We start from the raw sequence: 26,099 nt of genomic DNA on the forward strand, positions 1-26,099 counted from the left end.
ACATTTGAAAATAAATCCACTTGCATCGAGGTTCAACCGAAGTTTTCCTATGTTCATTCTTGTTTAAATGACACGGAACTTCACTTCCAAAGAGTTGTATCTACCTGACCACGTTTTCCACGTAGAACACACACACACACACACATATATATATAAGTATATACTTTATATAACGCAAATATCGCAGTGGAACCAGAAGCGCTTACGTGCACGACCATGAGTTCAGTTCGGTCGTTTTTAAGAGTTAAAGAAAAAGTGTACTTTACGCGTATGTTATAGATGTTGAATCAAAAATGAAAAAAGAAATAAAAATGATGAAACGTGTTAACATGCTCATGTAGAGAATAGCCAGAGCGCAAGTATCGTCTGTGTTATATCCAGGTACCGATGTCTAGCCGCGGTAACAATCAAAGTTTTCCAAGAAACTTTTACACCATCGTCATCGAACGCGACGAAAAGAAATTTTAAATCGATTGTCTTCGCCGAAAAATGAAGAACATCATGTAACATTGCAACGCGCATTATTTACGAGTGTAATTACGACGCGTGCTCAAAAAGTTCGATCGCCTCTTTTTTCCTACTAATGGTGATCGTTCTCTTCTTTTTTTTGTCTTTCGTTCTAACAGGGAGAAGCGAAATAAGTAAGAAATCTTCCGTTCGAATCTCGCTGTAATTTAGTCAAAGTAACAAAGACGCGTTCTCCTCTCCAAAAAAAAAAAAAAAAAAAAAAAAATTCGGACGCCTCTGTTTCGCTATAATTAGCGATCGTTTCGATTTTTATTTTCTTCTTCTTTTTTTCGTTTACGCTTCCTTTAATTCTAATCGGGAGAAGCGAGACAAGTAAGAAATCTCCCGTTCGAATCTCGCTGTAATTTGGTCAAAGAAAGAAAGACGTTCTCTCTTAGATTTTTAGACGAGCCGTCAGTAAAAATACATATCTCTATAATGGCATTTCTATTCATTGTTATCGTAGATGTAGGGAAACAAAGTAATTGTACAGTTGCAAATTAACGAGGGGGAAAAGGAAAAAAGAAAAGAATGGTTAATATTCCCCATAGACGCGTCTATTTGGGGATCTTTGTTATGCCGATGGTCCGAAGTTCACGCCTCGACTATTTTTTAATATATTTGTAATTGTTTTCGAATACGTATATGAAGATGCTTCGCATGAAAGAAGCATTTCAAACCATCCGAATAGATCCATCTGATTTCACATTTTTTCACGTGAAACTTTCGTCTTCGTTAAGAAATAACGTAAGCTATTCGAACCGTGATCTTTAGCGATAATAACTTGTATTACACGATGATCGTTGTACGTGTAATATATAATACATTTACCGTTCCACATTGTTACCGCGATATATTTATTTATGAGAGAGAGAGAGAGAGAGAGAGAGAGAGAGAGAGAGAGAGAGAGAGAGAAAGATATGATCATCGTATCCGACTTTAAGAAATTTCTCGTTTTTTCTAAGAATTACAAACAAACTTGTTTTATGTACTTGTTATTCGAAGTTGGATCTCGATACCTTGTAATCGCTTGGAGTTTCTGAGTAAATCAATGTCTTCTGTGAATTAACATAGCTGGAAGTAGAAAGTTCCTAGGAAAGGTGTACAGAACGTGGATTTATTATTTATTGTTGTAATTATATCTTAGAAGAATTAGCATCGATATAGTACAAAAGGGAAGGCCGCATCATAGACACGCGTGGCAACGAGACAAGTTGACCAGATTACAAAAAAGAGAGAAAAAAAAGAAAAAATATATAGTATGAAAGAGACTTGAAACGGCTGCACAGTTGCGTAGATCTTGAGCGATATACGAGAGCAGTACGGCAAGAAAAAGACTCCGTTTTTCACTTTTCGTTTCACGTTTCGAAATTTGTAATACTTCGTATTAAGGCTTAATTTAATGTAATAAGTCTGACGACCGAGGCGTAACGCTTTCGCAAATTGATATAAGATATTGTAAAACGTAAACAATGCAAGATAACTTTTTATCCACTTTTTTATCGAATAATCGAGGAATTATAAAGGTTCGATTAATATATATTTACAAGAGGATAATACCGAAATTTCAAACATTTCTTAAATCGACAACAATTTTTCGTTTACGCCTCAAGCTACAATATTCGACAGATTAAGATTTATGTCTGTCTATTCGATCCATGAAACAGCTAACGATACCAATTGTACAGCACATAACAGTCAATTCTCAATTATACAATGCAGTTGTATGAAAAATTCTTTATCATAATATCGACCTAAACATCGACGAGCGCAAAGTTAATCGGATTTAGTCGATTGGTCACGTACATTCTTTTATTTTCGAATCTCTAAGGCCTAGAGTCGCGTAGCTATAAGGCGAGTAGTATGTAACAAAATGAATAAAGTTGTAATTTGTCAGTTTTTGTTCCTTACTTAGGAGTATTTTTTTATTAATCATATACCAACACCAACGTGAAAATTCTGCTCGTAACAAGAAATCCGTAATCCCTATCCTTACTTCAATTTATTTATTCGTCTTATTGTTCATTTTTAAACCATCTCAGTTTATATCTTTTTTTTTTTCATTTTCTTTTGCGAAAAAAGAAATATATATACATATATGTATGCGTATATAATATAATATGTATGTACATTCGTATATGTAAATTACATTGAGAACGATTATTACTTATGCAAGGAAATTACTTTATTGCTTTCGCTATACAAGAACCGCGTATGTTCAACAGGGTGGGAACAAAGTATCGAGCAAGGGCCGAATACATTGCTATTTTTTGTTCTCGAAGAAGAGGAGTCTCGATGGAAACTTAACTCGAGGCCGGTGGTGTGTTTACTGTCTCGGTTGTGGTGCTTTGCGAGTCGGATATCGGCTTCTCTTGTAGCTCCAGCCACGGTAGTCGTTTTTGCAGTTCCAATCTATTCAAACAGTAAAGAATATATTTTATTTCAGCTAACATCGAGACATAATATAATATAATAAATCACCGAGGGAAGATTAGAAAAGAAGATGTATAAAAAGAATTATAAGATCGATGAATTATAATTTATATTATAGTTAATATCTAGATCTGAAATATTTACTTTCATAGTTTCTAAAAAAAGTTTACCTGTATCTCGGATGGCTTATAGCGTATACGTATGGGTCCAAACAAGCAACACCTTTGCATGTGCACGCAGGTATCATCGTGACACCAGGTGTTAACAGTGCTTTATTGCCAAACGCACCGATCATTGCCATCACGCCATACGGAGTCCACGAGAGGACGTATAGAAAGCAAATCGTAATGGCAGCCTTCGGACAAACACATAAATTAACCGGATACACTAAACGTTAAGCGAGTATAGTTTGTACAAAATTAAAATAGCAATAGTTACGACCCCCTAACGTCTACGACACAGCTAAACAAACAGAAAGTAACTATTATTTCGTCAAAGCGATTGTTTACTATAGTTCAAACACGAAGATATTTCCTCTGAATTTGTTCTTAAATATGATCAATATCGATCATTGGTATATAATAGGACGATCGCTATGGATTTGCAAAATTGATGAAACAAAACCACGTTTGCTCTTCCTAGTCCCCTTTCCTCTTTCTTGTCTTCGCTTTTCTCTATTGTTTCTTTCGTCGTATGTCATATTACGTACATACGTACGTTTAAGCCATTTAAGTAAGGAAAGAAGAAATTTTGTTTCCAGGATATTTTTTCGAATGGATACAATAAAATTCCCCTGAGCTCCCCGGGGGACAAACAGTTTAGATTAATCAGAATTCATACAACAGGAGTTCGCTCATAGTCTCCGCTACCTGTTATTTTTCATTCAGACAGTCAAACCTCGCGTGATAATATAATCCTCTTTTCCTTCTTCTACGTTTCACGTCGCATCGAATCTATCGATTATGTTATAAACCAATTACGTAATATGGTCATATAACATTTAACTATTTTGATGGAATTTTACAGCAACCATGATCGATTAATCCTAGTCACAACGAAATTGTTAAAAGAACTGAACTGAAATTGTTGAAAGCATCGAAGGAAGTTATTAAAAAAATGTCATATCTGACAGACGTAATTGGCAGAGAGTATAAACATTGTAGCAATATCGTTCGACACGTTGACTGCCACGATGGTCATCGGTGTCACCCACGTAACTAAACTTTTTAGAATAATTAAAGCAAGATAGACTTCACGGAGTAAACAATCGTGAATAATTTAGATAACGCTGTGAGTAAAAACCGTGCAAATACGATAATAATATTTCGCAAAAATTGAAAAACACAACGTAAACTCTCAGGGCAAAATACATAAAATTCGCGTGGCAGTTAACGTGCTAATAAAAGAGGAACAACGTAATGCCTTTATTTAAATACCTTTGCTATACGTATCTCGGCGCTTTGAGAATTTGTGTTCGCGTTACTCCGTAAACTGTCCACGTTCATCTTCTTTGCCTGTTCTCGAAGCGCTTTCTCGTGATTTACGACGTGGCTAACAATTTGAGAATAGTAGTAAATTATAAGCATCATTGGAATGCAGTAGGAGAAAGTAAATATGACAGCAACAAATGTTCGTATTTCATTAGTGTCGGTCAAATAGTCGAAAGAGCAACTGGTAAGGAAGCCTTCCGGTACGAAACGTCCCCATACTCCCATTACAGGCATCAACGCCCATGGTATGGTGTACGTCCAAATTAAGACGATAAACAAAATCACTTGTCCACGAGATAGCTTGCCATCCAACGGTCTTGCAATTGTACTAGAAAGAAAATTTTGTATTTATTTATTTCAGAATAGAATAAAAGGACGCTCGAAGTCGTTCTCTTCAAACGTGTAATATCTTCTAACTAACTAATTTGTGTCAAATATTGGGAAATTAACGTTCAACGGTGGAGATGGAAAATAAGATTATTCTCGTACGAACGTATGGAATAATCGGAATGTATACAGTTATGGGTTGGTGCAGAAGTCACATAGCATACGGTAATTTATAAAACATACGTTGATCAAGGCTGTAAATAATTACTTTTCTACGCAATTACTGTAAAACCTTGATAACTTTTTTTATTCCTAGGTCTCTTTTGCTGTAGGTTCAATTGTAATTTTATGGATCGTAATATTTCCTATTAGCGTCATGAGCATCCTAAAAGCTAAATATATATAATTTATGTAATAGAAACAAACGCACGTAATATGCAAAAGTTTATAAAATACTCAAAGTATAATACTCGTTATAGCGTTTAGTAGACAAAACAATTCACCACCTAAGTTTCCTTTTTTTCTCTTATATGAAACTTTTTAGAAGCGTCGAAAGTCTAGAAATAATGCTTACACTGTTAGCTTCTAACTAACTTCTTTGTTCTCTTATGAAATTGTATACAGTATAGAACTAACGTACATTAGCAAGTTTGTCAGTCAAATTTTGTTCGTCTAAAAGTAAATGAAGAAACATACCTATATCTGTCGTATGCTATAGCTGCATTCGTTATCGCGGCCCCGATTCCGCTTAGGGAGCCGATGACCGCGAATATTTGACATCCTAAATGTCCCAGAGCAAAACCAGTGTTAAAGGAATTGTATATGAAGATAGGCGTCTTGATCATCATAAAGAAATCGCAAATCGCTAGATTCACAACGAACATGTTCGAAGGCGTCCTTAATGATTTGGCACTTGAAAAAACGAGACTCGATTTAATTTACGCATTTTCACGCATCGCAGTATTATAAATAATATCGCGCGTGTATTTCAAAAGCGACACAGCTCGAACAAGCTTTTCAAGAAAGACGAAGAACTATTTGCAAGCTTACAAAACTACGTATCATTTACAACGTTGCTAAAAAGATTAAACTCTGGGAAACAATGGTCAAATGTGAATGAACTTCGTAACTTCTTTTGTTTTCAACCCTTGAAATTTCCCCTCGACTTGACATTTTTCATGCTCTTCTAACATAACATTGACTTATTTTCAACCGCGACACTTCTGAATAAATTATGGATTTTTATCCGTTTGTGAGATATTTGAGGATACAGAAATATACAAAATGAACATAATATGCAAAAATATAAAAAGTATTCTCAAGGTGGAGTATTTGTTATAACACTTGACGAGAGAAATAAACAGATACCATTTCTCTAGTTATCGTTAATAAAAATATGAAATTGCATAAAAATCTGTAATCTACTTATGAAATACATGTGCGATATTATAAGATTTTTATAATTAGATATTTAGATAATTAGATGTTTTTACCGTAACGATGGCAAGAAATGTTATATGATAGAAGAACAATAACGATGAGGCGATGAGTCTTATTGACAAAGAAAATAACTTACGCGCAAAATATCCATATTACCAAGCCATTGCCAAGTAAAGCAAGGAAAGTAAAAAGGATATACAAGAGGGCTAATAGATAATGAAGGGAGGGGTTCGGCTCGGGTTGGACCAGCCAATGTTCCGGTATATGGACTAATTCTTCGGCAGGAACATTCCATCCCAGCAAACGTGGTGGTCCTGCTGGTAGGTATCTTGCCTCCCAATGAATAGTGTCGTTGGACATGTTGGTCACTCCGTCTGCCAGCCCCTCTCCTTGATACCGTTGATCAGACAGCAGTTTTATACCATTTCTTCTACCCCCTCGAATCGACGAAACCTTAACCCGTTGGCTTTGCTGGCTTCGTATGAGGATCAGCCGGGGATTATCCCCTAGTTGCTCTGGGTCAGCAGGAATGTGTGTCGACGTCATAGAAGTTAGTCATACTAATCGTCAATCGAAATTTCGATTTTATCATAGGTGGATGCTCCTTTGAACTTAACACGTTATTCGTTTTATATCGTGCCTTTGCCCTCTCCCCCTTTTTTTTTTCTTTTAGCGAATTATGAGCTTACTATCTCCTCCGTTTCGTATCACTCTCGTATACGTTCTTTGGAAATCTCTTTATTATTTCAGATGGCTTGAGATGATTTTTATCGGTCTTTTGGCGCACTTGTGGTGTTATATTATCTTCATAAGAGATTTAGTAAATCAAAAAATTTTTTCCTTATTTTATAGTGTCCCGTAAGTTACTATCCCATTTAAACGAATAAACGAAAGCCTAAGAAGATGGATTTCTTTTTCTTGATTTAGGACGGAGATTTAATTAGAAATAATAAGATCAGTTCTTCGTGATTTAAAATTTATTCCTTAAAACCACTTTATTCCCTAAATTTATGCGTGTATGTACTAATACATTTTTATCAAGCATATAATGATTATAGTTAAATGATCTTAAATTAATTTAATTACATATTTATTCATTTTAATACTTTTGTACAAATATTATGCTGTGTCGCAATTAAAAGATCACAATTAAAAACATTAAATACTCATTTGTAAATTGTACACTTCTAAAATCATATAATAAAAAGTCCTAATAGATTAAAATACTTTATATTATACCAGATATAAAGATAGTTTGTCTTTTTAAAATAAGTTACAATAACCTTTCAAGCTACATAAAGTTTACAAAAATACTGTAAAATTGTGTATGCTTTTCTACGTGTTTTATAGCTATACTCTGCCTTGTCTTTCTGCAGACTCATCAGTTAAAGTATATGCTGGAAGATACGATGATGGATTGTCAGGATCTTTTAATCGTGGATTCGGTACTGTTGTTGATTTTGTACCTAAACTCGTATATCCTTCATCATATAATGGACAATAAGGTACATTGTGCTTCAACAAAAATTTCCACACTTGATCATACGACCACTTCAAGATCGGATTTACGCGAATTAGATTTGGCCAAGTTGAGTCAGTTGGCTTAAAGACCTCTAAATTTTGTGTACCAGGATCACCTCTCCTCATTCCCATAAGGCTTGCTTTTAAATTTGTTTTTTCATTTAATAATGAACATAATGCATCTCGCAAAGGACATTTCTTCTTTATTAGCTCTAAACCATAGTATTGAGCTGCTCTTTCTACAAACGAATCCACCTTAAAATATTTAAATATGTTTTAGATTATTGCAAAATATATATGTATACTAAAGGTATGTAAGAATATATAATTGTGAAGTTTAAAATATTTTCTATAGATTTATGATTACAAAATCATTTTTTAGAAACCTATATAATTTTTAAAGAAATAATAACATATACAAGGCTTCGTTTTCGAGAAAATCACGTACTTGACGAAATTCCATACTCGATTTTCTCGAAAGCCAAGGTCTGGTAGAATATAAGAATTTAATATTTTTTGCTTCTATCTATGACTGAATTAGAATCTAATTTGAATCTTGTGGAAATCTAGATCTTTACTTTCAATAATATGATCTTATTCTTAAATAAGTTAGGATCATATTTAATAATTTCTAATTTAAACTTACTTCTGGAAATGGTTCTGCTGTTACATATAAGCACAATAATGACGACATATTTTGTAATTTTGCAATACAGGCAGCTAGATGTAAAACTACTGTGCAATCCTTCCCTCCATTAAAGCTTACAAAAACTTCTTCTGGCTTATATCTTAAAAATGTATGTGTATGAGATAAGAATATGTTAAATTTACTTTTACTTATAGACACTTTTTTTTCAATGTACATCACATTATTAAATACTTAGTCTATAATACTCACGTCTTATAACACTGTTGTAAAATATCCACGGCATATTTTATATGTACTTCATTTTCAGTATCTTCAAGTACAGTTTTTGCATGATAATAACTAAATCCATTTTTTAGATTTCTAATTTTTTGTATTGGTAACGAGTATAAAAGTTTTCCTTTTGCTTCCAGAACGTCTTCTTTTCTTCCCTCTAATGTAATTCTTGTAAAACATTCAGGTGTTCTTTGTGGATAACTACCAATATTAACTTTATCTTTCCAATATTCTGCATGTTCATCCAAAATTCTTACTATTGATAATTCATTTAAATTAATATCTATTTCTTCAAAGTGTAAAGGAGTATCTCCTTTTAATTGAGGTATGATTACATCAACAGCTATCTCAAAATATGTTGGAGAACCTGGCAGCATGTATACATTCTTTGCCTTTATGATAGCATATTTTTCTGAAAATGATTTTATATAATTAATTTTATTAATCACATTCTGTTATTTTATTTATATATAAATAAAGCATAATGCAAGAATAATACATAAAGTATAGTACAAATTAGCACAATGTAATATATTAACGTATGATCAATATAATTTTTTTGATATTTGCAATGATTTAAAAACATTATTTTTTGTTAATTACTGTTTTGGATGATAACATAAGAATTTTTTTATGTTAGACAGAATTTACTCACTTGGTGAATAAATATGAATAAGCTCACAGGGTGTTGGTACAATAGTAAGACGTTGAGTTTCTTTATCATTATTGTTAGGAAACAGATTTAAACAAATATCAACTAATTCCCCATTTTGTTCAAATTTCAATCCTAAACCTTTGGCTACTGCTTCGTATGTTACATCATCATGTGTAGGTCCAACACCACCAGATGTAAATACGACAGAATATTCTTCTGAAGCTTCAAGTACGGTCTTTGCAATTTCATCTACCTAAGACAAAAGGCTACATTACACGTAGTGAGAATTTAGATTTTAATAAAAATATAGATATATGTACACAATACATATTTACAAAAATTTATTATTACTAATTAAATTATTATTATCTATATTTTAATATCTTATTACTAATATACATTCAATATTTTAATAGAAAAAATATAAAATGAAAATTCATTACTTTTCTAATTTTATTATAGTTGAAAATAAAATAAACAAAATATATTGAACTATAATGCTTTAGCATTTTTAAAGTGACAATTAAATATAATAAATAATTAACCAACTAAATAACTATAGCTAAAATTTAATACAAAGATTCTAGTAAAGTAATACACACAACATCAGGAATCACTGTTATTTTTTGAAGTTTAATACCACAAGCATGTAATCTTTTTGCCAGATATGATGTATTTGTATCTATAATTTGGCCACGTAGAATTTCATCTCCTATTATAATCAAACCAGCAGTACAGACACTCTCCATCATGAATAGTTTCCTGTGCACATTAAAATACATTCACGTAAGTAACTGTGAAGAATATCGACTAGATTTTAGAAGTTCTCCTTTTAGTATTAAGACAAAAATTGTTATCATTAAATAAACAAAATTTCAGTATGCTATAACACTCCTTTACATATTTATACTTAGATAAGCGAGATAAAAATTGGGTAATAAGAAATAAGCTATTAGACTACTACATTTGTATTTTCAATTATTTTTATTTGATACAAAATTATTCAATAAAATCTTACATAATATATTATGTACAATAATTTTGCTACAATGTATAAAACAAACAAATATTATTGAGCAGTTTTATTAATGAAGTACATTATATTACATGAATGTTCTAAATATGTATGTTCAACTAAGTTGTATGTTTATCAAATTTGCATTTTCTCCACCAAGGAAGTTGTTGCATCAGTTTGTATTGGCACTGTATTCTGCATTTTCTTCCTTTCACTCTGCTTTGCTTTAGTTACTTTTATTTTTGGTTTGGACTGATATACTTCCTTACGTAATTCTTCAAGTTGTTTATCAATTTGTGCTGCTTTATCCTTATTTACTTTATTTACTTTATTCTTTTTCAAATCCAACTATTAAAATGAAGAAAACTCATATAATAAACTGTATATTATTATATATATATATTTGTCCATAAAGTATATATATATATGTGTGTGTGTGTGTGTGTGTAGTTCATTAGCAATATTTAAATATATTATGATTTATATTTTTTCTAAGAATTCACTTACCTTTTTTAAATTAGTTAACACTTTTTGTGCTTTCACCTTCAGCCTATCACCACGAACTGTTGCTACTTTAAACACATTTTTCTTTGTTTGCTTTTTTTGGAATCCTTTGTTCTTTCCCATTATTCTCTGTAATATTATCACTTGCAAGTACATCAAAATTATTTTCCATCTTTAATTTCTTCATTGCTGGCGCCTCGCCTTTTAATATATTTTCAGTTAATAAAAATGATACACGTATCATATCTTTGTTTAAAGATACATTTCTGACAAAATGTAAATCAATTAAAGAATCAGGACTCAATGTACAACCAAGTTTCTGTTCTACCAATAATTGTCCCAGTTTACAAGCATCTTCTCCTTTATTTGTTTTTATAAAACAATATAAGTGAACAGTTGGTGGACAACAACAAATTTGCTTAATTTCATTTTCACTAAATGAATCAAAAAATACATCCAAGAATTCAACAGCAAGTGCTGGTAAATTCATTACTATATGTTCCATACCAACTTTACTAGTAGCTCGCCTGTTTAAAATATCAGCCTTAAAAATGGTTTTTAAAAAATCTCTACCATCTATATTAAAAGATTGTATATTTTTTTTAACTTTATTAATGATGATATTTTTCTGTAGCCATTTATAAGATTCTGGATTTAAATCATTCGCAAATACTTTAATTCCTTTATGAGCAGCAGGAATAGCAAATGGTCCAACTCCAGCAAATACATCATATAAAACATCATTAGGTTTCATATATTTAACTACATTTTGATGTTCTGTACTTAATCGAGGATTCCAATAAACCTTAGAAAAATCTAATTCATACGTATGGCCATTCTCTTTTAATGTTGTAATAGTATTTTTATCGCCTGCAAGAATTTCCATAGTAAAATTTCTAAAAGTTGTATCAATGATATCTATTTTGTTCAAAACAGTTTGAACATTTGGAACTGTATCAAGATAAACTTGGCCAATAATAGCTTTGTATGGTAAATGTGCATCACGCAGATTTAAATGCAAAATATGGCCAACTATGCTATATGAAGTTGGAACCTCAATTTCCTCAGGTAAAATACTCCTTAATATCTGATAGGATTGCCAGTTATCATATTTTAAAGTTATTTTTGTTGTTCCAAACTGTTCATACATTCCTAATAACTGATTCTTTTCACTTTCTACAAACTCTTCAATTGTTTTTATTAACTTGGGATCCAAATATATAATAGTTTCATTATCTGCACTTTGAACTGGTTTAAAGTTTCTTACTTTAAACAGATACTTTTTTACAATAGGTATTACTTTTGATAGTGCTACACCACGAGTTTTTAAAAATGGTAATTCCACAGTGGTTGTAAATGCAGTACGGTCCAAACATTTCATTCCTCGTACTGATTCCAGAGGAACCAGCAAAGAAGACATTTTAGAATAAAAACAATATTGTATCCAACTGTATTGTTTGACTAATGTAGCTAAATACTGACGTTTAATCATTTATATGACTATACGTAATCTCACCATATTATGATGTCCTACAAAGAATTTCTAATTACCCCATTTGTTTTAATCTTTATCTTATATATTCCAAAAATACAGAGCAATATAAATAAAGTATCAATATATCCAAAAATCGAATACAACTAACTATAATGACAACTATTAAAATGTATAAATATTTTGCTATATATATATTTCCACTATCATAATTATTTATAATAGCATATGTTTTTCACCTATGCTATATGTATAGTAACAATATAAATATTTTGATTTTTTAAATAAGGGATGAATAAATATAATAATACAATGCTTTATAGAAATAACTTTTTCACAATACAAAATTCCAATAAACTAAAATATTACTATCATTATCCGAGACAATCAATTAGAGTAAATATAAAAATAGTAACATTAAATAAACTATTCGATTATTATAAGATTATTATAAGATTTACAACGTTTTTATATTATTAAGTTTTAAATTTATCTCTATAAGCTTACATTATTTTAAAATACCAATGTATTTATACACGTAAATAATTGCCTTTACAAAGGATAAGATCAGATAAACACATATTTTATAATAATTTATGAAAACGTAGAAAACCATTTATTTTTTATATAAATAATAAAAGTATTATTTTAAAAAGTTGTTATTTACCTTTACGTCTCTGTTTGACTTGTGGAGTTACTGTATTTTGAATTAAATAAAAATATATTCCATTCATTAAATGAGGTTATCAATTACACGTTTTATTTGCACAATACGTGAATCAAATAATATGTGAAAATATACATATGGCTTATAAAAATAGAAAATATATTTACATTAAATATACTTATAAATTTTATAGCAATTATAAATTGTAATTTTAATTAAAAAATAAGAAATTGATGTAATTATAATTAAAGGAAATAAAATTAATTGATTAATTTTCAAATATTTTTTAGGGAATTGCACCAATTTTAAGATTAAAAATTTACAAATAGGTATATTAATTTTGTATTTGATTCTATGTGATGAATTTTTTAAATAATTTTACATAACAATATATATATGTATCCTATTAATGTTATTAAATTGTCATTGTATTAATAGCAAAGAATAGGATAATCCCTACTCTTTGCTAACAGCATATGTTATATATGTATGTTTATGCTAATATATATATATTTTTTATTTTTATTAGTCACAATAATTTATCAAATATAAATAATAAATGTATGTGTGTACAATTAAATGAAATTAAATAATTGGTCTATGAAAGATTCGTTTTTATATACATAAATTAAATTTACATTTGAAGAGATTTGAAATATATACGAAGTTTAAAGTTATTATTAGAATTAGCATATAATTAGCATATACACGTGCATAATTTTACATCTAATTACTCACAAAATTGAGCGTATTCTATTAAAGAAAAGCAAGCTGAATTTAGTCAGTGATTAAATTTATATTCTATTGAGTAATAGAAATAGTAAATAGAATTATTTAGTTACTTCTTCGTATTAAATTTACAAATATGTATATATAACTATTTTACATGTATACGATCGTATGTAGAGTGAGCTAATTCAAAATTATTTAAAAATTGCATCTGTTAATACATAATTGTGTGACCGACGATTTTGAGCGATCTGTGCTTTTATCTTGCATATACATACATATAATTTGCATATAAATTATATGTATATTATAAATATTATAAATATATAAAAGGTAATGATTAAAATTTATAAAAATCATAATTGTATTACAAATTACATATATTTATAATTTAATCATACATAATGTATCACATTGTATAAAATATAAAATAAGCAATGAAAAAATACAATAAATTACTAAAAATGAGAAACTGTTATTTACAATAAAATTTATTTCTCTATATTGCTTAATTATGCAAATATAAATATTTTCGTTAATATATAAATAAATATTGTTATGATTTACACATAGTTCTTAATAAATATTATTCATAAGTTAGATATCTCTACTGAAGTACAAACAATACTATAACATTTTCAAAATATACTGTACATAGTCATGCACATATTTACACTATAAAATATATTTTAAATTTTTGTACTAAATAAGATGTTTAATTAAAATTTATAGTCCAATAATTTAGTTTAAATTATTTTTCGAGCTGCCTTGTAAATAGTAATACTATACATTTATAAAGTAATAAGTTAACTCATGAGTAAACTTATGATTTTTTGAGTGTCAAAAGTCTTCACTTAATTTTAGAATTTTGAGATAATGTCCACTTTATATTGATATAGCTGTAGCTCTAACAGCTGCACTTAATAGAGGATTTGGGTCTGGTTCTTCTGTTAAAATATTAACTTTTACCCATTCTCTTCGTTTATTACTCTGTCTTAACGCATCAATAACTGCTTGTACATATAAACCATCTTCAAAAGATGATGCAGAAAATACTGGTTCTTTTATCCAACCCTTTTTATCTTCAACAGATTGGAAAGCTTCTCTTAGTGCAGTGATCATTTTTCTTAATCCTTTGATGTATGGTCTTGGAATAGAGTCAGCAATGGGAAATGATATATCTTGTAAATCATCTGTATCATGATACAATATTTCTTCTTGTCCATTACGACAACCATGCAAATCTCCACCACGTGCAAGAAGATGATTACCACCTCCACATATTAATACTTCTTGAGAAAGCTGCCCTTGTAAATGATTACTCAATGTTGCTGTTACCAATGTGCCACCACTTAATTCCATTTGGAAACTACAGAAATCTGGTGATGTAACGTGTCTAATTCCATTTATATGTTTTGTAGTTTGCGTGAAAGTCCTGACTACAGCATGTACTCTTGAAGCACGTTGACCAATTAAATGAAAAATTAGATCGATTACATGACTTCCAACTAAGGCTAAAATTCCTCCTCCCATTGTATCATCACACAACCAATCGTATCCTATAATAAGAAAGAAAACTGTATTTTACAAATATTTTAATAATTTGATATACAAAATATAATATTCTAACCATTGTGTAATAAACTGCCCATATGTACTCTAACTTCTATTACATTTACAGGACCATTTAAATATCCTTCTTCTAAAGCTTTCTTCATGTGAACAAATGCTGGTAAAAATCTTAAACTATGATTAACAATACTTATTAAAGAAGGATAATATTGTGCAGCTCGCACCATTTTTAATGATTCACTTTGACTTAAACCTGCAGGTTTATCACACACAACATGTTTTCCTATCCCTAATGCTTTTACCGCAATTTGTGCGTGTAAGCTAGGAGAGCACATGATAAAAATCAAATCAACATCCTTCCTGAGGAGTACATCATCAATTCGACTAGTATGAAATGGTATTTCAAGATCTGTTGCAACTTCTGACACTTCTGCTAGTGTACGTCCCCATATAGCTTCAATTCTAAAGCCTTTCTCTCTTAGAAAGGGAATAATTATTCTAACAATACTTCCTGTACCAAAGACTCCAATCCCAGGTAATGTCATGCTGTATTGTTAATCTCCTCTGTATGTCTTTCTAACTTAAATTTTATTAAATAGTAATAATAAGAATATTTAATGGTCTCGACTGTAATTTTAAAGTAGCTTTATTAACTTTTTGAGGTGTTATTTCTTGATAATATCTTTTATTTCTTAATTTAGCATATACAAGAAATTTGACAACCATTACAACAAAATGCAAACACACATCACACTGTATGTTTCGTACTTTAAGGTTGGTATTTCATGTAGCTATGTTCAATTTACAAATTTTATTGTTAAAAAAATTTTATCTAGATGAGAGCGAAAATACAAATTGCATTACTGTAAATGATAGATATAATCGTTCGGTATTAAATTATTAAAGAAAATTCACTTGTATAGTTACATACAATACAGTTGTTGTATAGTTACATATAATTACATAGCAAACGAATATTTATAATATTGTTAAATTTTATTAGATACAATGATACCGTCACTGTTAAACCCGTTAAATCATATAAACAGGCTTGGATATTCGCTAGAGGAAAGCGTTTGCCAAATGAAGCCAAAAAAGATCAACATAGCGACAGATGTATGAAGCATTTTGTACATGTGTGGCACCGTGCATGATAGCATACTGACATACACCTGTCCCTCAATTTACGCGGCACTTTTTTAGGCGGTAGATTTTATGTACGATCTTAATTTACGCGGCCAGAAAATATATTTTCTTAGAAGATTTAAAAGTAACAAATGTATATAGTAACTTATTCGGTGATATTGAAACGCGTTAATACTGTATGAGATAAGAATAAAAGTACATTAAGTTATGATAGTCATCATATGTTTACTTACATAAGAAAACATCGATAAAGTAATATTGTATTTAAACATTCAGACATTAGAATCAGTCGATTTTAACAACGGTATATTATTCAATACACAGTAAGTAAGCAACATGTTTATTATACTATTAGAATTTATAATTTATATTGTAATTTTAATCCAAGAATGTTTAACGAACATTCAATAACACAAAGAAAGAGAAGATCTATGACTTTGGGCATGAAAATGAAAATTTTGGATCAACTTGAAGAAATTGAAGAACTTCAACTTGAAGAACTCCCTGTTTTGGGAGTTATCTAATCCCCCATATCATTTTCGTATCGCATGCAACGTTATCAATTCAGTACAGTAGTGGTTTTAATTGAAACCAATGGAACTAAATTTTCCTATAAAATTACAAAGAAGGTATAGGATAGCCTATACAAAAGTCCTCGAGAATAGGAAAACCGAACGTGTGTCAATTGATACTCTGTATTTTATATGATATGCGTGACCCGTGGTGAAGATATCACGGCCATCCATGACCACCATTCACGGTAGAAATGAAAAGGGATGTGGTAAAATGAACATAGGAGAAATTCAGCCAAAAATACGCTCCACAAATTATTGCCGAACTATACGCACATTTCTTTCTCCTGCATATGGTGAGAGAAACGTGTGTGTGCAATCCTAGTCATGGACGAAATAAATATTTTCACCTTCTGTTCTGCACGTCCTCTCTCGCATCTACTTCGAATTCCTACGATTTTGGACATGGCGACACCATTTAGCAGTTAAAAAGGTTTATTACTTGTTAATACCACTGCTTAGCCGCTAGACGGAGCTGCCTTGTAATTGTTGCCTGTTCATAGCCAGTTTACACTATATGCATTTGTATCTTACAACAATCGAATCGTGTAAGGGCAAAACAAGAGGAGTAACCATCATTGTATTTCTAAATCGAATAATCATTTAGTTTCTTAGTTTATTGAGGAATTAGAGTAATTAAAACGTGTTACTGTACATTTTATAAATATCAAGATATTGTGTAAATACAATTTTATTTATTTCACAATACAGTACTTTATTCTTGATATAACAATCCCATCAAAAAGGAAATCATGTCTACAAATGTGTCACATACAGAAAAAGAATTAGATTTAAGTAATGCTGGAAGAGGCGTGTGGCTTGTCAAAGTACCTAAATACATAGCAAATAAATGGGAGAAAGCACCTGGCAATATAGAAGTTGGGAAATTAAAGATAACTAAGTATGTTTCCAGTAATAGTATTTCAAAATCTCACTTTCACAAATATGTTAAATCTTATATGTGTTATTAGAAATCCTGGTCAGAAAGCAGAAGTATCACTTAGATTGTCAGAAGCAGTGCTAGCTTTAAAAGAACCTGGAGAAGAAGAAATTCCAAAACAACATAGATTAGATGTTACAACAGTAACGAAACAAATGTTAGGTGTATTCTCTCATGTTACACGTAAGTTATTGCAAAGAATTATTTAAGATATGTGTATCAATGTGGTTGATAAATTCATATTTTTGACAGCTTCAAGTAGTTCAGATTCTATAGTTCCTGAAACTGAAAAACTATATATGGAAGGAAGGATTGTACAAAAATTAGAATGTCGTCCATATGGTAAAAATATCTTAAAATATTTCAAATACTTTAAGCTCTGTATAATTTACATATTTATGTGTATTATTTTTAGCTGATAATTGTTACATGAAATTAAAATTACAAAGTATTAAAAGAGCTTCTGTACCACAAAGACAAGTTCAGCAATTAGATAGGGTAGTCCAGAATTTCAAACCTGTTTCTGATCACAAGCACAACGTAAGTACTTTAATGAAGCATTTAGAGTGTATTTGTATATGTATTATGTAAACAATCTTTGTTATCAATTATTTTATAGATTGAATATGCAGAGAAGAAGAAGGCAGAAGGTAAAAAGATGAGAGATGATAAAGATGCGGTATTGGACATGTTATTTGCTGCATTTGAAAAACATCAATATTATAATATAAGAGATCTCGTAAAGATTACAAGGCAACCAATTGTAAATATTTTTTAAATATTATTACATGAATATATTAATATATATTTATAGGTAACAGTATCAATATTAATTACTTATTCATTTATTTTATTCTATTAGGTGTATTTAAAGGAAATATTGAATGAAGTTTGTAATTATAATCTAAAAAACCCTCATAGAAATATGTGGGAATTAAAACCAGAATACCGGCATTATAAAGAGGAAGAGAAATCCGAAGGCAGTCAGAAAAAAGCTGATGAGTCAGATGACGATTGAAGTTAAAGGTATTTAATGTATTAGAATAAAATTTAAAATAAAGTATTTTACACTACTTGACATCTGAGGCTGTGCGAAATTAACAATATTTGAACAAATTTTTTTAGATGTATATTTACAATGACTTTATTCCATTGTATCAATATAGGGGATTACATATTTAAGACTATATATCAAATTAATTGTTCGTTTATTTTTTTAATGTAAATAGTCGAAAATTGAATCAACCATGTTTTAATAAATATTACAATCTTTTTATTACAACAGGAGAAAATTGTAAATTTATAGAGCGTATATTTATACTTTATACAAGAAAAATGCATTGCATTATTTAAATAAGTAATTGTTACAAGATTTATAAATATTTCTAAAATTGTACATAAAAGATAACATATTGTATACGAACATTAAAATATTTAAAAAATAATATAGTTAATTATTATCGTTTCATTTATGATAAGTACGAACAAATATTTTTTTCCATAAATAAGGCATTATAGAATGATAATTATTAAATGCTGATTTCACTTATGGTTTAGTTGTTTAAATGTGTGTATTTTACATAGTATGCAATCAAAACGAACTTATGTATGTAATAAGGATAAGAAAATACTAGTTGACTTGAACTGACTAGAGTTGATTGCACATGGCCTTCTGTTATTGGAATAAATAGTAAAGTTATATTTACTATATTGTTGTAAATAATGTAATTATAAAATATGTGCTTTAAAATAAAAAAATAATATTTAGCTATGTTACTGTATCAATTGGTATACCTTTCTTCAATTCGAAAAAAGTGAGGTAATAATTTTCTTTATCTATAAAAATAGTACTTAATCCGAAAAATATCACTTAATAGTTAAAATGCATTATAATACATATCACGGCAGGAATTATAAATAATAAATGCTTCCAATAAAGATGTCCCTAGTTTTATGCACTCATAGTATAGCAATGAAAGCATCATATTCAGACATTAACTCTATTTTCTAGCATTTAATATAAACTATGGAATGCTTTACTCTGAAAAACATATTTCTATTAAGAAGAATGATATTGAGAACAATGTTCAATAATTTTTTAAATCTTTTGACTGTTCTGTAACTACTGATAAAATTTGAAGATCAACAGTTTTAGTTTTCAACTAAGAAGCATCCAAAAGTGCATTAATACTTTGTGCGTGCAAATTTACCGTTTTCTTTCATCACATTTCTTTCTAAGCATTTGATAATTCTCTTCAAACATTAACAAAGGCTTGAAACATCAACATTGGATGACATCCACATAAAACTTTAATTCCAACTTTTTCATCTGCTGGAATAAATACAACTGAACCCCGATAAAGAATCTTCGACGGTGAAATTTCACCCTTTCCATTTATAATTATTAAAACGCTCGCTGTACTTCTTGGAATTATATTATACGAAGCTCTTCCAGGAGGAATCTAAAAAAATAATACTTTTTATACATTTAATAATTGATGGATAATCTTGTATAGAGGGACTTACTGTTATTTTAGCAACAGCAAAATCTACTACAGGTGGACGAAATACTTCGGTACATTCGTCCTCCCGAGAAGGTTGAAATCTTTTTGCAGAAATTGGTTCACAAATGTACCTCAACATTTCAACTAATGTTGGCACATCTTTTAGTTTAGGAGTCAATCCTGCACGCACCACATTATCAGAACATGCCATACATTCCACACAATCTATAAATATGGTTTCAAATTATGTTTATGCAAATCATCTTAAATTTTAAAGATAACATAATATAAAACATAACGTAGAATGCTGACCACCAGAAAGATATGCATGTGGTTCATTTGGTCCAAGATATATAGCCTCACCAGGCTGCATAGTTATAAAATTAAAAAAATAAATGCCAAAACATCCTACATCTCCTGGATAATCTGAATACAGTCTTTCCAGTAAACTAGCATGTAAAGTTTGTCTTAATGATTCATCTAAAGGAAATCACCAATTTTATTTATGAAGAAGTAATTATAAATATTTTAAATAACAAAAATTACCCAAATTAGATAGTCTGTCAAGTAATTTTCTAAGTTGCAATGCAATTAATCCAGGATCACAAGTCATGAGACTATGAAAACATGTTTTCAAAGATTCTGTATTGTCTGCTTCACCTGTTGTCATAAATTTAAGTACTTTATCTTCTCCTATTACAGCACGTAATTCAGGTAAAATTTTTAAAAACTCTTGTATCTCTCTGATTGGACGGAAACCACAAAGAGCCTCAAAAGGCGTTAATGCTATTGCAAGTTCTGGTTTATGATTTGCATCTTTGTAAATAGTGGGATGTTGTTGATTCAGTTTTCTTGCTTTTTCCTGTATTGAAATATGATATTTAAAATTTAGTAATTGTATATGTACTTATATAGTATATACTAGTATGATAATACTTATATATGTACATGTATATATTATTATATATACCTTATCTGGATGCGCTTGGATAGATAATGCTTTATTCACAGATAACACTTTAAAAAGAAATGGTAAGTGTTGACCAAATAGTTTTTGAGCATCATTTCCTAACACATTAGTATTCTGTTTTATGTATTCTTCCAAAGATATATTTAAATCTTTCATATATGAAGGTCCATTGGGATGAGTACCTATCCATAGTTCAGCATATGGTCTCTTTTCATCCAGTACAAAATCTGAATTAGAAGATTTTATTAAGGTTGCAACAATACTATCAATACCATATCTTCCCCAGTCGTAAGTTTGTACTTTACATTTAAGCTCCATTCCAAAGATATTTCTGAAACATAAAATAGAAATTCATTGCCTATAGCTTTTACAAAAAATTTTCATACATCCTTCACGTTATATTAAATTTGTTACAGATAGTACGTTAATAAAAAATATTGTCAAGTAAAAATTCTTTTTCTTTTTCCAATTTATATTTCTTTAATAATATTATCACATATATTTTCTGTTAAAATATGTAATAATATTGTATTTTAAACGAAAGCATATGTTTATAACTCCACGTAGTATTACATAGAAACAATAGAGCGCGGACAACGTCAAGACGTCAATTATTTGACACCATCTGTACAAACTAAGCCTGATAAAAAGATGACACGTAAATACAATATTACCACTTCTTTTGATAAGTGCTGTCCAAACTTTAATCGCGAGCAGAACGAGCTTTTCCCACTCTGCCCTGGTCGTCAGGGAAACCGAGACGCTAATCTCGCATGTCCAGTGCGAATCTTCCGCGAATTTTATATGTTTAAACTGGAAAATTAAAGATATAAACGATTAATTTTATAATAGACACATAGAAAGATTCATTAGAGATAGTCTAATAAGATGTATATATGATTAAAAATAGCTTATGATAAACAGATTATTATTAAAAAATTGCATATGAGTGCAAAATTTATAAAAGGAAAAACCGCGGGTTTGTAAGTGTATACAAAATGTAATAGTATTAACTCGTATGTATATTTGTTTATAGAGAAGATTCAAGTCATATGAGGAACCCCACCCGCGATAACATTTGATACTTGATAATACCTGCAATATTTCATTTGCATTTCTCTGTTATCATATTTACTGGAAAATACTCATTGCAATTTTCATTTTGTTACGTTATGCGTTCTGTATTGATTACATTGTTCTCTTACAGTAAAATATTTTCTATTGAAATATATTTTCTTTGAGATTTTTAAAGTTATAGTTAGTTTATTAATATAATAATATACTTAATTTATTAATAAAATAAATTAAACTGTTTATGATTATTCATTACATTTTAAATAAAGATACGAAAGTTCATAACTATAGAGAGTGCATTTGTAAGGTTGTTATAATGTTCACAAATAACTAATTTAATAAAATAAAACGAAGAAAGTGTGAATCGAGTTAGCAATTGTTAATAATAATAATAATAAATAATTCTATAATTTTGCAAATTAAAATTTATCTAATTTAGTTCGCTACATTTCTATTATATTTTTCCGATATTTTTCCTATAATTATACTTTTATAGTATATTATAATTATATATTTATATACTTTTCTAATCTTTTACTGCAAAACATATATTAATTATACATATTACCAGATTTAATATTATACATGGAAATGAATATAAAGCAACAAAATATTATGCAATGGAAACACCACTCTATATAATTTATATTTCGTGGTAATTGGTAACTGCTTCAAGTGCGCTGTAAAATTTTCAACCTCAACCTCTTTCACGTATATCGTGTTCTGTGGCATTAAGCGTGCTGGGAAGGTAGTGCAAAAATATTTGAATATTTTATAATAATACATAAAAAATATACAACAAAATTTTCTCTAAATATATCTAAATATTTGTTCCAGCATTAGCTTTCATTAAATAGTAAATATGGTGGCCCAAAAGAAACAGGTAAATATTTTCTCAATAGCACACGTGTACTGTTCAATTTTCGAAGCACATGTTAAAATTATTTTTTATTTCAAAATATTAGTATAATTAAAATATAATATAATAACGCATAGGTACAAAAAGTAAATTTATTAGTTTGCTTTTATATCATTTTGATCCAACGAATTCTTCTTTAATATAGGCAAGAAATTTTTTAATAGTATTCATGTTTTATAGAGGTTATGATTCTATTAAATATATATTTGTGCCTATTTGTTAACAGAAAAAGTCCCAGGAGGGTATCAACTCCAGATTGGCACTGGTTATGAAATCAGGGAAATATGTCTTGGGTTACAAGCAAACCTTGAAGTCCCTTCGGCAAGGGAAAGCAAAATTGGTCATCATAGCGAATAATGCTGCACCTCTAAGGTGAGACTGAGATGTAGTACTCCTTCAATAATTACAGAGCAATATTGCTTTATATGCTCATAGTGGGAGTCCTACGGAGTAGTCTCACGTCTCTGCTTGTAAGTGCAGAGACATCCTATATTTATTTTAACATAAAAGTTATAAGTGTTTATTTTGTTTGTTTAACAGGAAATCAGAGATAGAGTACTATGCTATGTTGGCAAAGACAGGTGTGCATCACTATATAGGGAATAATATAGAATTAGGTACTGCATGTGGAAAATACTTCCGTGTATGTACTCTTTCTATTACTGACCCTGGAAATTCTGATATTATAAAATCTATGCCTACTGGTGAACAACCATAAATATATTTTTATTTAATAAAATTTTAATAAAATATATATTGTATTCGTCTATTTTCATTTCCCTGCCCTTTAATTTCCATTATGATTGAAAATTGATGTTATTAAAGTTAATATTAAGAAACTTTTAAAATTTGGATTAAGAATTATGTTTTATTAATACGTGGATGTCATGTAATAGTATGTAAGTTCTGATTCTTGTAGATGTCACTAGTCTCAACCAGATGCTTTTAAGCATCATTATTTATATTTTATTCAAAAATTGTCATGCCGCTTTCTAATAATGAACACGTTAGTATTAAGCTATATTTTTTTAATAACCATTTTTTGTGTAGTTTACTGTGAAGAGCAATATTGTCCTATTGATAATCCGGAAGATTGTATTGAAAAAAAGGAGGATAATATTTATAAGAAAGGTATTTATGTACAGAATGTTTGATGAATTTTGTTTAATACCTTTTTCATCAATTTTTTCTTTTAATAGATTTAAATAAGCAATATATTAAGTATTATAATGCAATTGAAGAAGCACAAAAGAATTATAAAATTTGTAATAATACTAACAATGGCTGTTATAAAGATATTATTATAAATGATTTAAAACCTTTCAAGAAGAAAGGTATAAGTAAGGATTTAATAAATGTTGCAAAAACCAGGTAGGTATGATAATTGTACATTACATAATAAATATTTTCTAAAGTAAAAATTATATTTTTTATAGAGGAACTGTTTATCAAATAATACAAGGAAAATTGTATAGGCAAAAGGATTGTATGTTTCCTTCAAGATGTTCTGGAATAGAACATTTTCTTTTAAAACTTGCTCCTGGATTAACAGATATGGATTTAGTTATAAATGTAAGAGATTATCCTCAATCAAGTAAACATTTTGGAGGTCCATTACCTATTTTTTCGTTTAGTAAGGTAAACAAAATTTATTTTTTAAATTTATTTAGAACTTTTATATTTTATTAATGAAAAATTTTGAGTGTTGTGAAATATATTTCTAGACTGCAGAATACTATGATATTACATATCCAGCATGGGCGTTTTGGGAAGGTGGACCTGCAATTTCTTTGTATCCCCGTGGCCTTGGAAGATGGGATGAACACCGTGTATCTTTAGATAAAGCTAGTAAAAACACATTGTGGGAGGAAAAAGAAAATAAAGCATTCTTTCGGGGTTCCAGAACAAGTTCAGAACGTGATAATTTAATATTATTAAGTCGCAAGAAACCAAACTTAGTAGATGCTCAATATACAAAAAATCAAGCGTGGAAATCTAATGAAGTAATAATTTTTAACTTTTATCTTTATATAATTATATGAATAAAATAATTTTGTATGTTATTGTAGGATACATTATATGCACCTCCTGCTTCTGAAGTTTCTCTGGAAGCTCATTGTAAATACAAGTACTTATTCAATTATCGAGGTGTTGCAGCATCATTTAGACATAAACATTTATTTTTGTGTCGGTCCTTAGTATTTCATGTTGGAGATGAGTGGACTGAATTTTATTATAACGCAATGATACCTTGGATACACTATATTCCTGTTTCTAAGGATGCTAATCAAACAGTATTAGAGTATGTTGCTATTTACTTTTCATTGCTGACAATAACGACTTTTATATAATATTAATATTTTTATATGCATTTACAGAGAATTAATACAGTTTGCAATAGATAATGACGAAATGTCAAAAAAGATTGCAGATCGCGGAAGAAATTTTATATGGAATAATTTAAAGTTATCTGATGTCACACAATCTTGGAAAAACCTTCTTAACAAATATTCAAAACTTTTAACATATAAAACTACCTTAGATAAAAGCTTAATTAAAGTGGAGGGGAAGAAAAGGACTTAATAAAATTTTGTTTAATATAGATTACTTTATATATTTTTTTATTAAAATTTTTATACTTTGATGTAAAGTATTAACTAATAAAAATAATTTGGTAATGATCAGATATTTTATTAACTT

General features: G+C 29.4%; 9 protein-coding genes across 16 annotated transcripts; 3 read left to right on the forward strand and 6 right to left on the reverse strand.

Moving 5' to 3' along the window:
- Positions 1–2,591: 2,591 nt before the first annotated feature.
- On the reverse strand, positions 2,592–6,595 carry Uvop (ultraviolet-sensitive opsin). The gene is made up of 5 exons (XM_072001505.1): positions 6,334–6,595; positions 5,454–5,669; positions 4,377–4,758; positions 3,111–3,295; positions 2,592–2,919 (listed from the first exon to the last, which is right to left on the reverse strand). Exons 1-5 carry the CDS (start codon positions 6,555–6,557, stop codon positions 2,811–2,813), a joined length of 1,116 nt encoding a protein of 371 aa, XP_071857606.1. The 5' UTR covers positions 6,558–6,595; the 3' UTR covers positions 2,592–2,810.
- A 561-nt stretch (positions 6,596–7,156) lies between these two features.
- On the reverse strand, positions 7,157–13,110 carry LOC139986280 (FAD synthase). The gene is made up of 6 exons (XM_072001499.1): positions 12,974–13,110; positions 9,898–10,057; positions 9,296–9,548; positions 8,617–9,052; positions 8,365–8,506; positions 7,157–7,973 (listed from the first exon to the last, which is right to left on the reverse strand). Exons 2-6 carry the CDS (start codon positions 10,045–10,047, stop codon positions 7,548–7,550), a joined length of 1,407 nt encoding a protein of 468 aa, XP_071857600.1. The 5' UTR covers positions 10,048–10,057; positions 12,974–13,110; the 3' UTR covers positions 7,157–7,547.
- LOC139986296 (uncharacterized) lies at positions 10,363–12,330 on the reverse strand. The gene is made up of 3 exons (XM_072001522.1): positions 12,264–12,330; positions 10,818–10,943; positions 10,363–10,658 (listed from the first exon to the last, which is right to left on the reverse strand). Exons 2-3 carry the CDS (start codon positions 10,935–10,937, stop codon positions 10,446–10,448), a joined length of 333 nt encoding a protein of 110 aa, XP_071857623.1. The 5' UTR covers positions 10,938–10,943; positions 12,264–12,330; the 3' UTR covers positions 10,363–10,445.
- On the reverse strand, positions 10,998–12,234 carry LOC139986598 (tRNA (guanine(37)-N(1))-methyltransferase). Its single transcript, XM_072002038.1, has 2 exons — positions 11,077–12,234; positions 10,998–11,015 (listed from the first exon to the last, which is right to left on the reverse strand). The coding sequence occupies exons 1-2, from the start codon at positions 12,232–12,234 to the stop codon at positions 10,998–11,000; spliced, it is 1,176 nt and encodes a 391-aa protein (XP_071858139.1).
- Positions 13,111–14,175: 1,065 nt separating the features above from the next.
- Positions 14,176–16,286, reverse strand: LOC139986282 (glucose-fructose oxidoreductase domain-containing protein 1). Of its 2 annotated transcripts, none has more exons than XM_072001504.1 (3): positions 15,929–16,286; positions 15,333–15,850; positions 14,176–15,261 (listed from the first exon to the last, which is right to left on the reverse strand). In XM_072001504.1, the coding sequence occupies exons 2-3, from the start codon at positions 15,817–15,819 to the stop codon at positions 14,588–14,590; spliced, it is 1,161 nt and encodes a 386-aa protein (XP_071857605.1). In that variant the 5' UTR covers positions 15,820–15,850; positions 15,929–16,286; the 3' UTR covers positions 14,176–14,587. The 2 variants fall into 2 exon arrangements, with proteins under 2 accessions (XP_071857605.1, XP_071857604.1); XM_072001503.1 differs by having other exon boundaries at positions 15,333–15,854.
- Positions 16,287–16,913: 627 nt separating this feature from the next.
- Tfiifbeta (transcription factor TFIIFbeta) lies at positions 16,914–19,703 on the forward strand. Of its 2 annotated transcripts, XM_072001567.1 has the most exons (7): positions 16,914–17,893; positions 17,964–18,115; positions 18,185–18,274; positions 18,348–18,472; positions 18,552–18,695; positions 18,795–18,958; positions 19,058–19,703. In XM_072001567.1, the coding sequence occupies exons 1-6, from the start codon at positions 17,745–17,747 to the stop codon at positions 18,948–18,950; spliced, it is 816 nt and encodes a 271-aa protein (XP_071857668.1). In that variant the 5' UTR covers positions 16,914–17,744; the 3' UTR covers positions 18,951–18,958; positions 19,058–19,703. The 2 variants fall into 2 exon arrangements, with proteins under 2 accessions (XP_071857668.1, XP_071857666.1); XM_072001565.1 differs by having other exon boundaries at positions 16,915–17,893; positions 18,795–19,703.
- A 227-nt stretch (positions 19,704–19,930) lies between these two features.
- Positions 19,931–22,438, reverse strand: Mpi (mannose phosphate isomerase). 6 transcript variants are annotated; one of them, XM_072001560.1, is made up of 7 exons: positions 22,421–22,438; positions 22,081–22,219; positions 21,407–21,737; positions 20,983–21,298; positions 20,749–20,916; positions 20,459–20,661; positions 19,931–20,394 (listed from the first exon to the last, which is right to left on the reverse strand). In XM_072001560.1, the coding sequence occupies exons 3-7, from the start codon at positions 21,722–21,724 to the stop codon at positions 20,188–20,190; spliced, it is 1,212 nt and encodes a 403-aa protein (XP_071857661.1). In that variant the 5' UTR covers positions 21,725–21,737; positions 22,081–22,219; positions 22,421–22,438; the 3' UTR covers positions 19,931–20,187. The 6 variants fall into 6 exon arrangements, with proteins under 6 accessions (XP_071857661.1, XP_071857664.1, XP_071857660.1 ...); XM_072001563.1 differs by lacking the exons at positions 22,081–22,219; positions 22,421–22,438 and adding an exon at positions 21,830–22,041 and having other exon boundaries at positions 19,931–19,973; positions 20,143–20,394; XM_072001559.1 differs by lacking the exon at positions 22,421–22,438 and having other exon boundaries at positions 22,081–22,310.
- Positions 22,439–23,107: 669 nt separating this feature from the next.
- Rpl30 (ribosomal protein L30) lies at positions 23,108–24,149 on the forward strand. The gene is made up of 4 exons (XM_072001573.1): positions 23,108–23,228; positions 23,318–23,363; positions 23,626–23,771; positions 23,940–24,149. Exons 2-4 carry the CDS (start codon positions 23,343–23,345, stop codon positions 24,115–24,117), a joined length of 345 nt encoding a protein of 114 aa, XP_071857674.1. The 5' UTR covers positions 23,108–23,228; positions 23,318–23,342; the 3' UTR covers positions 24,118–24,149.
- A 172-nt stretch (positions 24,150–24,321) lies between these two features.
- On the forward strand, positions 24,322–26,083 carry LOC139986324 (O-glucosyltransferase rumi homolog). Its single transcript, XM_072001557.1, has 6 exons — positions 24,322–24,530; positions 24,599–24,770; positions 24,836–25,037; positions 25,124–25,402; positions 25,469–25,701; positions 25,778–26,083. The coding sequence occupies exons 1-6, from the start codon at positions 24,398–24,400 to the stop codon at positions 25,980–25,982; spliced, it is 1,224 nt and encodes a 407-aa protein (XP_071857658.1). The 5' UTR covers positions 24,322–24,397; the 3' UTR covers positions 25,983–26,083.
- The last annotated feature ends 16 nt before the right edge of the window (positions 26,084–26,099 follow it).

Source organism: Bombus fervidus, chromosome 4 (genome assembly GCF_041682495.2).
Source record: "Bombus fervidus isolate BK054 chromosome 4, iyBomFerv1, whole genome shotgun sequence".
NCBI classification, from domain to species: Eukaryota; Metazoa; Arthropoda; class Insecta; order Hymenoptera; family Apidae; genus Bombus; species Bombus fervidus.